General features: G+C 40.8%; 1 protein-coding gene across 3 annotated transcripts in view; it reads left to right on the top strand.

The window, feature by feature from the left end:
• Window positions 1–7: 7 nt before the first annotated feature.
• Window positions 8–13733, top strand: part of ankrd13b (ankyrin repeat domain 13B) — a 48073-nt gene continuing 34347 nt past the window's right edge. Inside the window, exons 1-2 of one of the 3 annotated variants that reach the window (XM_034603903.1) lie at window positions 8–26; window positions 1587–1729. In XM_034603903.1, coding sequence (XP_034459794.1) covers window positions 1622–1729 — 108 coding nt within the window. In that variant the 5' untranslated portion in view covers window positions 8–26; window positions 1587–1621. Of the gene's footprint in view, window positions 27–1352; window positions 1497–1586; window positions 1730–13733 lie in introns of those variants that run through there. The other 2 variants (XM_034603902.1, XM_034603901.1) reach the window with 2 other exon arrangements.

Raw genomic sequence — 13733 nt, 5'->3', positions numbered from 1 at the left:
AAAGTAATCCTTGTGTTCTACAAAAGGTGCGATGCATTTCACATCAACACAGATAATCACAAGTGCAGAACAGTAAATTTACTTATATCATCTTAGTGAATTGGTTTAATATTAATATTTATTCCAGATATTTTTTTCTTCTTAAAGGTTCAGTGTGTAAGATTTAGGTGAAATGGATCTATTGGCAGAAATTGAATATAAAATATTCCTGGTGATGTTTTCACTAGTGTGTTTCATCTAAATTGTATGAATTGTTTTCTTTACCCAAGAATAAGCCCTTTATATCTAAAAACTTTATATTTACATCAGGAGCGGGTCCTCTCTACGGAGGCTGACATGTTTTTTACAGTAGCCCAGACTGGACAAACTAAACACCTTTTGAGTTTTTATGACAACTGAAGGTTACCACAGGTTCTCTCTCATGTTTGGAATGGGAGGGTGAGGTGACGGGTGTTCATCTGCAACATGCAACTTCACCACTAAATTCTACATACTGAACCTTTAAGTTACCCTTGTCATTAGACTGACAAACAAACATCTATTCATAATATCAAAACATAATATATATACATATATGTAAAGTTATGGGGCATATGATACTTAATGAGATATTTAATGAGAAAGGCTACTAAATATATCAAAGACATAAATATATGTATAAATTAATATAAACATATAAATATATATCTATTATGTATATATGACAACTATTATTATTATTATTGCTGTTGTTATTATTATTGCTTCCATTTTGTATTTGTTAGTCATATTGGCCTACGCAGCAACACACGATTAAAGTATTGACAAAACAAAAGAATACCTCTAAAAACAGATTTAATTTAACTAGGAAGCATGTACACTCATTTAAACAGCTGCTTATATTCATTGTCATTGCCTTCACACTGAACCTGGACATTCAAAGTTGTCAATTTCAGATTTAAAATAAAATAAAAGTTTTTATGAATAGCATATAACAAAAACAAAGTGAATAAAACTACTACAGCCTATAGCACAAAATGATTTAAACTAATGCATTGATGCATTTCATATTAAATTGCCATATGGTCAGTTTTAACCTCCACTATGTAGCCTGTCACTACTAGGATATGCCTGCAGGGAGTTATACCATGCAGTTTATTTTTTTATATATATATTTGTTGGATGATTTTCCTGCGGTACAAACACTCTTCCGTGAGGCAGCAGATTGGCTGCGTGTGCGCACATTTCAGTGCAGCTTGTCAGCGCATCTTTCTCAGTCACCGCCGGATGGGAGGAGAGGAGAAGGATAGATGCGTTAGAGTCGGCAGAGGGAGAGGAAGAGAGAGAGAGAGGGGGAAAGGCAAGAGGTGGAGGAGCGGCTGGTTATCAGACGTAAAGGTGTAGCCAACGAGGGGCTTCTTCCTCTAAAAGATTTTCCACTTTCACTGGCCGTTTATTCTGAGCAGAGAGCGAGTCGGGGAGTGATCCACTGCTCCTGACGCGTAAGGGCTGCCCCTGTACGCCTCCAGTCACCACCGCCGCCGATAAAGGATGATAGGCTTGATTGTGTAGCGCAAATTAACATCAAAGTGTCATTACATCCACAGTGAAGGAAGAGGAGGAGGAACGCTATGATCCGAAGATGATCTCTGCCAAGAAAACTCCGGAGAAGAGTCGTTATCCTATCCACTATTTGGTGTGGCACAACAAGCACCGGCAGCTGGAGAAGGAGCTGGCAACGAACGAGCAGGTGAGACAGAGACGAGCGATCAGACACACATCACATCTCCTTAGTGATGCGGCCCTGGCTTTATTATAAGGGATTATATGGGCGTGTGTGTCCGTGGATTTCAGAGGTGGTGGTAGTGAGGATGTCATCCATGGACCACCTCACTGAGGAGTCCGGTCAGTGAACTGGAATAGCGCAGTTAATTGTTATCAGTAGGGTGGAGGGAGACACTTAACACCATGTCATGGTAATTGAATCCATGACAGACTTTACATGTCAAGGATCTGCTTTATTTACTGCAATGGGCTCAAAATATCCACCCTGCCAGTAATTTGAGTTATCATGCATGGGAAGTTGTGTCAGGAGTTTATTCCTGGGAAAAAAATCCAAGTGTAATTGACTGTAAATGCTGAGTCTGTTTGTGTTGCAGTGTGAATTTGCCGTGTGTGTTTGTCAGCTCTGTCAGTGGTGCTTTATGCCTGTGTAGCATTGTTGCGTGATCTACTCAAAAACTGTAGGCTCTCTACCTTCCCACCAGCACGTTAACCATTTGTGAGTGGGTGAGACAATGCGCATACCAAGAATAATGTCATCCATCACAGTAAATACAGTAATTGAATCATTAAGGTATTGTTTAAGCTTGTCCAGAGGAGGTGTTTGTTATAATCAAAAGCAGAAACTAATTATTTCCATCTATACTGGTAATATTACAGTACCCGTGTTAAGGTTGAAAGACTTGATAATATGATAAGAATGATTCTTTCTTGTGTGTGTAAGAAAGAAAGTGACTAAGCAAGAGCAAGTAAGCGTGTAAACTCAGTCTTTTTGTTTTCTGCAAATCTACTCAGGCGCTTTGTCATTACATAAGAGATGCTCTGCGGGTTTGCAACTAAACATATTTTCCAGTGCATGCATCATGCAGCGGTTTCAAGACATTGCACATGTACACTTGCCCACACCTGCTTGCACATGCACATTCTTACCTTCTTGTGGTTATAAAATCATAACCCATGAAGGTCTCTCTTCACACCAAAATGGTCAGCAAGTGCCCCAGCCATCAATTGGTTTACCACAATTCCTAGTGAGGTAATGTGATAATGACATTGAACATTTAACCCTTGACCATAATTACAACTACATTACAAATAGCTAAACTGATCTCACCTAGAGGCTTCGAGAACCAAATAAGACCTGATATTAGAATCACTACAGGTAACAAACAATTTCTTAGAAACGGGAGCTGGAAATGTGTACACTCTGCAAAACCTTTTCAAAACCGCGTAACTTTGCGAGTGGTGAATACTTATCTTCAGCCCATTGTCAATCATTACTAAGATAAAAGAACCTCTAGTTTTAAAAGTGGAATGTAGACTCCTCGTAAACATCCATCTTTAGCCTGTAGCTACACTAGTTGTGTGAACATTGTCAAAAGTCAGTCAACAGTCAGTCAACTTCTATGTGCAGTTTGAAATGTCTTGAAAACTATTGGATATATAACCATGAACAAAACAGACAACCAATGTCTCTAGAGGGTGAATAACTTTGGTGGAACCCTGATATTGTATCCACTACAACTACTATCCATCCATCCATCCATCCATCCATCCATCCATCCATCCATCCATCCATCCATCCATACAGCTAGTCCTTTTGAGGGTTGCGGAAGGAGAAGAAGCCAATCCCAGCTGACATTGGGCATGAGGCTGGGTACATCCTGGACAGGTCGGCAGTATATCGCAGGGCCAACATACTGAGACGAACACCTACTGACGATTTACAGTTTCCAATTAACCCCAATCTGCATGTCTTTGGACTGTTGTAGAAAACCCATGCAAACACGGAGAAGAACATGCAAACTCCACACACGAAGTCCCTGGACAAACTGTGGAGATGTCTTGCTGTGAAGTGATAGTGCACCACTGTGCCCGACACAAACAGGACAAAGACAAAATCCAATACTGGACCAACACTTAAGCTAATGACAGGATGTCTTTAACACTCTTCATTAGTGATGCAGTGTTGACATCTTCCATGTTTCATTTTGTCAGCTTAGTCCCACATACATGTTTTTCTGCTGCAATGTGTGAAGATGCATGAGGCATAACAATGGGTGTGGCCTATTACTTTATCAGGGTGCTGAGTTCCAAGATGGCGCCCATTTATGATGGTAGCTCATAGCATATGCAACCCACATGCAGCCCACATGCAGCCCATTTGCAGCCCACATGCAGCCCAGGGCATTTGTATTTTAGTGTTTCATGTCCTGGCACTACCAACTTCTGAAAGAATGAACTGCCATGGTGAAATAAACACAACTGTTCCAGTCTCAAGTTTGTCAGAGAAGGATCCAGCTGCAGCCTTGTAGAGCCTACAAACACCTTCGAACCACAACAATTATCTTTCGTAGCAGCGAAGGAAGGTCGAAACCAAACCTAACCCTAACCAAACTAGGAAGTTAAACTTTCTTGATGTTTGCTCCACTTGGTTTCTTACTTTAACAAAGACTTACATAATAGCAGTATATATTTTGTTTCATATATAGCTCTTTGTACTGTCATGTGTTTTTGTATTTAATAAACATTTCAGTTTTTCTTCAACATGAAAACCACGGTAATTGCAGGTTAGTTACAGTCTGCATATATAAAGTTCAGCATTTTCATCCATCCTGCTTATCTTTGAGGGGAGCTTGAGCCAATCCCGCTTGACAGTGAGTGGGAGTTGGGGTACACCCCGGTCACCAGCGTATCGCAGAGCGGACATATACAGACAAACAGCCATTCATCCTCACAGTCACAGCTAAGGACATCTTAGAGTCTCCAATTAACCAACTCCAATCTGCTTGTCTTTGGACTGTGGGAGGAAGCTCCACACAGAAAGATCCTGGCTGAACCAGGATTTTAGCCAGGAATCTTAACCTTCATGCTGCAGGGCAACTGTACTGCCAACGCAATTCTTGTAACTATAATAGTAATATCAAAGCAAGCTCACACAATGTTTATAAAATATATTTATAAATATACCATTATATACTTCCTATTTTGTTACCCACTGATGATATCCCTCTTAAACTAGTTTATTAAGGTGCTGTACTTTGCCAGTAATATTTGATAGTAATTTGTAGGCTGCAACTGAAGTGTTAACAAAATATGAATTATTGACATGGACATGTTCTACCTAAACTTTTACATCAACGGCTCTAAACTGAAACTTTTGGCTGTTTGCTTCACACAGATAGGCTCAATAAATTCTCCTCTCAACCCTCATAGTCATTCATTTTTTAGGAACCCTTGTATCTATAAATATTTTATGATGCAAATTTTTACTTCTTTTTTGGCTGTGCATTTAAGGCAAGGACCTTTTATAATGTAGCTTTGATATTTTTTTGTACATAAAGCTATACAGACCGTCTTGGAGGTAATTTTCCTATGTTGTATGAGAACAAACAAATCTGCTGAACATCTCAAGTACCAGCGATGGTGGCTTAACCTCTCTCCTCTTCAGCTTCTGCTTGATAAGGACTGATTTCTATTATAATTCTCAGAGTAGATCTACTGGGCATTCTCAAAAAATACCATGGAAAACAAATGGCCTGCTTATATATTCTGTAATGTTGTGCCCTATGCCCACTAATACCTTCTACAACAATGGCTTCCTGATGATGTTAAATTTCATAGGTGCCATACTTGTCACTGGAATATGGCTCCAAAACTGTTTACTGCTGTCAAAAGAAGCACTAATAAATAAGAAAGGGAAAAAAGGAGGCTCAAAAAGGCACAAAATAAGAAGTTTTTCTGAATTTCAAAACAACAACTATTCCTCCCAGTTTTCATATCATATCAGAAGCTCTTCTAGACCTAATCCTCCTAGACCATATCAGCTTGCTCGGTTTATTGGCAGATCAGAGAAAGTTGTGAGGAGACAGGCAGTAAAATACAACACAAAATGAAACCTTCCCTTCTGTCTTTTCTTCTTCCCCTCTCGTTGTTGATGAACTTGTCAATTGTCACTACAAACTACCTCTGTATTCTCTCTTGAGTGGATGCTTTGTGCTTTTGCATGTGTTGTGTTTTATTTTTGCGGCATAGTCAAATTTTACACCCTACTTAGCTACTAATACAATTAGCATCACATCAGCATCAGTTTATAAACGAAGGCCCTTATGTGCAGCTCTGCTTAAACTAGGACAGGACAAATATAAGCTGCTCAAACCTTGAGCTTCTGTCAGTCATGAAAATCACATATATACACACATTCATTCGGGATAATGTGGAACTCCCATGACTGGTAGGTTCAACACATTTTTACAGCACAGGGTTTGTCGCAATTGTAGCAGAAAAGAGATAGAAGTTGAAAGCAGCAGGAGTAATGAAAAACATAAGCTGTAATTTAAATGTAAATCATTCTAGAGCTGCTTAAGTACCCACCCTTGCAAACCAGGACAGCAAAACGACCTCACCAAGTCTGTCCAAGCTCTAGTTGGCCTACCTGATCACATGCATTGACCTACACTTAGATTTGGATGTTGAAAAGTAGAATATTGCTAACATGAAAACAATGGCCAGCCACCTGCACTTCTCGATATCAGACTTTGACATTATCCAGATAGGCTAACCAAATGAGAGACATGGTGGAGTGGGTTCATGATTTTAATAATGCAAATATCAGTTCCACTGAAAATATATATATATACGATGATGGGAATCGTGTGTTTGCTTTCATATTCCCCTTTACTATCGTGTTACATATGGTGGGCAAAGGTTTGTTCGTAATTGTCTAAAAGTTACTTTGTTGGGACACTAACCATTACCCTACTATTTTCTTTTCATAGCACAAACAGATGGATTCAGTTGTGTGACTCTTGTGCCAGCAGTTAAAGGCAGTAAACTCTCCTGAGTGAAGCCAAAATAAGGAGGCAGGTCTGGTGGATAAATCCACTTCATGCAAACCTTGATTGTCCTGTACTTTTTATATTAACAAATTCAATTTGATAGCTTAAAGAAAGATCCCACCCTCATTTGGAACATATGTACAAAAGTCTGAAAATTCTAAGTCTTCAGTGTAGTTCAAACTAAAATAACAGGTGTGACAGACGCCTCGGACCACAGTCCAGACTGACAGAGAAAGATTTTGTCGGACCAAAAGAGGCGAGCTTGGTATAGATCAAACTGAACTATGGTTCAGATTGTTTGCAATGCAAAAACACTTTCAGACCAATTGCAGGAAGTTGTGACAGCGTTTAACAATAGAAGAAGAAAAATAAGCAGAAGGCGTTCATATGATTGGCATAATACCATAAAGATATTTATAATATATTTACAATTCAAATATTTACAATTCAAACAGAAAGCATTTCTAAGCATTTTATTCAAAAGAGTTGTACAATCACAGAACTGACAACACGCAGATGTCAGACGCACACCAGTCTATGAACCAATCAATGTCAAGGATAGGTAGATGCAGCCCACGTAGGTGATCTCAGCAGGATATACTTAGTCGTACAAAAGTCTTAGTTCCGCTTCCTAAATTAGAATGTGGAACCAAAACTAAACTGATCAAATGTAAACAATGCATCAAAGACATGAAATTTCGTTTGAACCACGGTCCAGACTATCGGGTGTGAAAACCGAATTGAATGTATGCTTCCCCTTCTAGAGAGAGCAAAGACAAGAGGCAGATTCCTATTATGAGCCATGACAGGAAAAAGAGAGGGAGTGTAGCAGAGGAAGAAGAATATTTGAGCGAAAAATGCATAATCCTTGTTGCAACAATATGTTACAATACAGTGCATTGTTATATATTTCCATGATATCACATGATAGGCATTAGGATATCACATTATGACCATGGTGTTACAGCCCAAATAACAAAGGCAGTGTTGTGCGGATAATGTTTGGTCTCTGGTGAATTTAGTTCTCACTCTGCTGTGCAGGAACAGTATATCACTGACCTCTGAATTATGCTACGGTAAAATAAAGGTAATCTACAGCCATCTCCATATTACAGGTTTTTAAAGTCTCCCTGCCCTTTGGAGAAATGATGAGACTCGTTTAATTTCACTGTGTTCATGCATCCAATATCCGGCACTGTTTCTGATGGCACTCTTATTTCCTTCCTGCACAATGAAGCAGTGGACGGTTGGTGTGTGATGGTGCTGACAGTGTTTAAGACTTGTGTTATGGCAACGTGAGACTGTCTGTAGGCTTCAGTGTTTTCCCAATGATCCCTAAGCAGCACAACAGATTGCAAATTTGAATAAGTGACTGGATCAGATATTGTGCCAGGCTACAGAGGAAGAATTGTTACAACGGATATCAATGTTACGACGCAGAGAGAGAGGAAACTGAATCGAAAGAGTGGTCGTATAAATGCCAAAGACACACATCTGACCACAGAGGAAGCACAAAGAGAACGAGAAAAATAAAATGTAAAATAGGAAGAACAAAACAGTGGATAATAAAAGATGGGGTGAGATTTCATCCGTTTTGATATCTTTTCATCAGTCATAAAACTCATCGTAAAACCTGTCATGAAACAAGATGGTTGTTAAGGAGAGAACCGGCAGCTGGGTAAAGAAGGGAGAAACGGGAAAAGCAAGGGGGCAACATTCACCGTCACACTGACCCAAGTGAGGTGTGGGCACAGACAAGGTGATGACAGGAGTGAACACAGAGAATAGAGGAGAGGAGGTGGGGAGGAAATAATGACAGACTTTGACCATTAACAGGGATGGTCTTGGTTGCGCACAGACGTAAAAACAGAGTGATTGAAACAGAACAGGGCCATGTAAGGAGTGATGGTCGATCTCAAGACAAAGGCAGGAAATGACACAAAGATGTCTGTTCTCTTTCTGCTCTTCGTCCTCCCTGTGTCTCTATGTCTGACCGAAGCCCTCTCTTTTTCCATCGGTGCATGGTTTGATTATCATGCCCTCGGCAAGGTGCTAATACTGAATCAGCATTATGAAATATTTTGCTCGGTTGCCGGCTTGAGGGAACAGAGCCATAAATTAAGGCTCTCATGCTCTTTGCAGTCACTCTACGCCTAAATCTTTACACAACCCATCTGCTCTCTGCTTGCACCTGTCTACTACAAACCTTTCTCCTCTTCCCGCTCCCCTCATCCTCTCAGCCTTCTGTGTCTTCAAATCACATTCCGCCACTGTCGAGTTTTCCTTATCCGTTTCACCTGGTGCCTTCCATCCCTCATTACCTCCCCCACTCTCACCCCTCTCACTTTCCTCTGTGAAAAGAAACCCAGGTCCTAATTGTTGGCATCTGTCCATCAGGGCTGATGATGGTTTGTGCTCAAGGCCGTCAAATTTTGTTGCAGCAGCATTTGTGAATGTGCAGCCCTTCTCTAGAGAGGGAATCTCTTGTACTGTTGGCACAGATGAATGAAGAGGGGCTTGGCACTGAAGGGGGTGTTCCCGCTTGTAGTTTTACCCCTCTGTCTTTTCTCCTGCAGTAAAAAGGTGTGTCCTCATAGGCATGGTAAGTTCCTGCAGCAACAGTCTGTCTCCATGGCAAACAGGATTTTGGAAGCCATGTGATGCAGCATCTTTTTATGTCTGGTGCAGGGGTCCAGGCCGCATTGTCGTTTAGCAAGGTGCTGATGTGACACCTTGGTCGTCAATGGGCAATCCTCGCAAGATGGGTGCTCAGTTCTTCGTCAAGTGAGAGGTTCTGAGACATTGTGGACCTGAGTGATGTATACTGTATACTGAGTTGACACAATCAAGCTTCATTTTGTTAATGTAGATGGGCGGTTGGGCTTCAACTTCTTGGCCCATGATGTTGTTCTTCGTAATGCTTAGTTGAGGGCAAACTCTTTACAATCTTGTGAGGGCCATCAGCCCCTTCAGCTCCGACTCAGTGTTGGATGCTATCGCTGCACTGTCTGCGAATAGCATTTTCCTCTGGAGCCCACTGGTCACGTTGTTCTTGGACCACACATGGGCAAGATTAAAGACTTTGCTGTCAGCCCTGGTGCAAGTTACAAATAATATAACATTTGCAGTTCCCTTTTTCCTCAGAACCTTTCTGGTTGAAGGCAGAGAGAGAATATCGAATGGTTGATATGCTTGGACTGTAGCTCAACCTTGCTCATTATGAGGAAGTGGTCCATGTTGCAGTTTTAATTAATAGTTGTTGGTAATTTGAAACTGGTGATTGCTTCCCAGTTTCCTTCCAGTCTCGTACAAGTTCCCCAGTCTAAAGTGACCGAGGCAATCGGGCATGGATTCCTTTTTAGCATCCAGCCTGGCATTGAATACCCTCGTTGAATGGAGATGAGTGTAATGACCACGTCGAGCTCCTTGTGGAACTTGTCTTCTTATGCTGGTGGCAAGCAGTAGACACTACGCAGGGTTATCTTCACTGCAAAGCCCACACCATATTCTCAGGTCTTGTCTGCACACTTGCCATGCTAGAAAAAGGTGTGGTTATGCTCCTTCAGGGAAATGCTGTCAGCAAACTGTGTCTCTTGGAGAGCAGCAATGTCAACATGAAGTCTGTTAAACCCTCGGTCAATGATGGCGGTCTTGTGGGAGTCTTCGATGCTGTTGAAGCTGTCTGAGAGCCCTGCACAGATGATCCTGATATTCCAGCTACATATTCAAAGACCTGGTGTCTTCATTTTGGAGATGTCCTATTTTTAGCACTACAAAGAAACAAGGAGATGTCACACAGGCTGAGTTAGTGTCAGATTTATTTAAGTTACTGAACGCTATTAATAGAAGGATAGAGAGTGCGCTAGAAACAAATAGATATGTGAGAGAAAAGTCAGATTTTTGTAGGGAAGAATAGAAATAGATATATGCGTAATTGGAGAAACAAGATGACAAACCAGAAGCAAAGACCCATGCAATAAACACAATGCCATTAATAATTGTAGATGCAGCTGTCATCTCACAGACTATTATCGAAGTTAACAGTCTTTGGTTTTACTAAATCCCAGCGCAGTATTATTGATCCTTTGAAAGTCCTCACCTCTGTTGTGTTATTCTAATGCATCTCATCTCCCATTTCTCCGGTAGAGGTGAATGTGGGGGCAAGTTCAAGAGTTCCATGATAAAAAGACACCGAGGATGACCTGTTCTAAAACATGCTTCAGCAGGATTGTTGTAGGATTTTTGTTGCACTTTGGTGTTGTTGTGGGGACATTATCGGCTGAGAGTGGTGATCCAGAACTCCTCAAATAGTTTCTTGCTGATTCAGATTTAATTATCAGGATTTAATATTTGTAAGCCCCCTTGGATAAATTGAATGCCGGAAAAAAGTAATCCTCTTGCAACCACCACAGTGTGTCAGTCTTTAATAATAATGGTGCGGCCATGAATTGGTGCAGAGAGTATATACATGAGACCCTTTGGGATCTCTTGCCATGTTTCCAACTCGTCTGGCACACTTATCCCTATGCCTTGTAAAGGAGTGTTAATTTGAAAATGTTATAAAAAACTTGCATCATAAGAAGAGCAAGAGCAGTTTTTTTGGTCTCCGTTTTATAATTTTAAAATGGTGATGGAGTCAAAAGCAACAGTGGGTTCAGAGTTTAATGCTTAAGCTAGTCTTTATATTTTCAAATGTGATGTTGAAAATTACCCGAAATCAATATGCTGACATTTCTAAATTCATGGATTTTTCTTTCTGCTTTGCCCCTTGGTTTCAAGGTGTCTCAGCATAACTGAGGCACTTAAATGTGTCCACTTGCCAAGTGCAAATACATGAAGTAATGTCAATAAACACATAAAAAAAAAAATCAGGATATCTATTTAATATGCCCCGCAAATCTTATTGTAGTACCAGAGAAAATGACCCTTTGATTTCGTTGTCAGTCCTGTCTGAGCACAACCATTTACCGGACCAAAGAAAGAGAGTGACAGCTGTCGTGTTTCACTCCAATAGGCTACAGCTGCTACATCATGTGACTATGCTGTTTTTCTGCTTCATTCAAACAAAAGATTTACTCTCTCGTCTGTGTGTGTGCTTGCTTCTTTGAGTGTGAGGAGTGAGAATGAGTGCGCTCTCTGTCTCTCTGTCGGCCTGCATGCACATCTTTCCTGGTGTTTCAGTAAGGTCTGTCAGCTCACTGCAACAAACAGGTGTCGGCACCTTGAGATAAACATCAGATTCTGACAGGTCCATCATCATCCTGTCCGCTTTCTCCATCTCGGCCTCTTGTATATCTATCTGCAGAGATTAGTAGTAAATAGACAACGTGCAGTGAAACAGAGAAACATTAAATATGCTGGAATGTAGGTCAGGGTTTCACTGGCTGATTTGGTCCATTTGGTCTTATTTCCACTGCTCGAGTGTATGGTCCTCTAATGCACCTGCACAAGTGGAAATGAATCTTGGCTGCAGTGTTAAGATGAGCATGAGAAGTTGCAAGAGGTTTTGTCTTTCTTCTGCAGGGCTATCGGCACCATTTGCGCTGCTCACTCTATCATCTGTGATGCAGGTTCTGTTCTGTCCTTTTATTTTCATAGTGGTGTCACATTGAAAACGGATCAGGGCTACATGGCAGCCGAGCGTTTGTCAAAGTCTCCTGTGGATGGAGAAGGGAGACGGGGGGAGGAAAAGTTATTTTTATATACTCCTCCCTCCCATTGCCACCCTCTGCTCCTGTGCTTGCAATGCACAAACGTTTTAGGAAAGATGCAGTATGTGTATATGCGCAATTCCGTGTGTGTGTGTGTGTGTGTGTGTGTGTGTGTGTGTGTGTGTGTGCGTATGTAGTGTGCTGTTTGTATGAAAGATTGATAACGGCCTAAGTACCTGCCAAGCTGCATCAGGCCTGGCACACACAGAGTGGGAGGTGACAGAAGGAGCAGAGGCCTATTAATAATGCAACCTCCACTGAGCTCACTTTTGAGGGAGTGCAAGAAGGGATGGAACGAATGAATCTGAGGGAGGTGAGGGGACAGAAGAAAGAGTTTCACTATAAGACAGATATAGGTCAGACTGAGAATGGGGGGAGTTATGTAACACAGACAGAGATTAATTAAAAAGGTAGTAATACAAAGAAATAACTTGTGAGGGTGATGGAGAAAAGCAATATAGAGCAAGGATAGAGATCAGAGGTTAAGGTGTTTAAGAAGTTTTGTAGAAACTAACATGGAAGGCCTAGAACGATGGAAATTAGATAACCAGAGGCTGGAAAGGGAAAACATGACCACTGAGCTTCCCTTAATTCACAATTGTAAGCAAGATGCAGAGCTGCCACAGATGAAAAGAGATATTCTTACATCTTGTTATACATGCAATGTATATAGAACTACTGTATATTCCCATGATAACAGGAAATTTCTTCTTATGACGAAACAGTATGACATGATGCTGATGAACACTGATATACTCCATCACTCTTATGTACAGTAAATCGGAAGCAGTAGTGTAGTTTAAACAAACAAGATATAACATGTAGGTGATCTTAAAAGTGCTGGTGGACGTTTAAAAAAATCTGAGACAGAATCAGGCTAGCTGCTCCTCAGTTTCTAGTCTTTGTGTCTCAATTCAGGGGTCGCTTCCTTCATCAGACGTGTAGGCTGCCTCGAAGATAAAAAACTCTTTAAAAAAGTACATGTGTACTTTCTTTTTTTTTTAACACATGTTTTTTTTAAACATGTGTACTGTCAGCTGTTCAGTTTAGCACTTACATTTAATAATAGATTCTTCTGGCGCTTTCTCCTAGCTTGCTGCCGCCATTTCCTCTTTGAAATACAGTTCATCGCAAAAGTGCAATGAATCATATGATATGTTGGGCAGGGAAGGATCCACCTGATGGAGCCTCCGTTGCTCGGGGTGGGAGGACACATTTATGAGTCAATCGTTCTTCGAATGAAGCCTCTGAAGGATGCACCCCCCCCCCCCCCCCCCCGAATTGAGACACAGCTAAGCTAACTGTAGATTAATATTAAGTATGAGAATGGTTTCAGTTTTCTTTCCTAATGTGCAAATTTCCCAAATTATTTTAACAATCTAACAATAACAATTTATTTTATAACCTACCTCCAGCTAACAAAATC

The sequence above is a fragment of the Hippoglossus hippoglossus genome, chromosome 13 (assembly GCF_009819705.1).
Source record: "Hippoglossus hippoglossus isolate fHipHip1 chromosome 13, fHipHip1.pri, whole genome shotgun sequence".
Lineage (NCBI taxonomy): Eukaryota > Metazoa > Chordata > Actinopteri > Pleuronectiformes > Pleuronectidae > Hippoglossus > Hippoglossus hippoglossus.
This window is presented reverse-complemented; position numbering and strand designations above follow the sequence as displayed.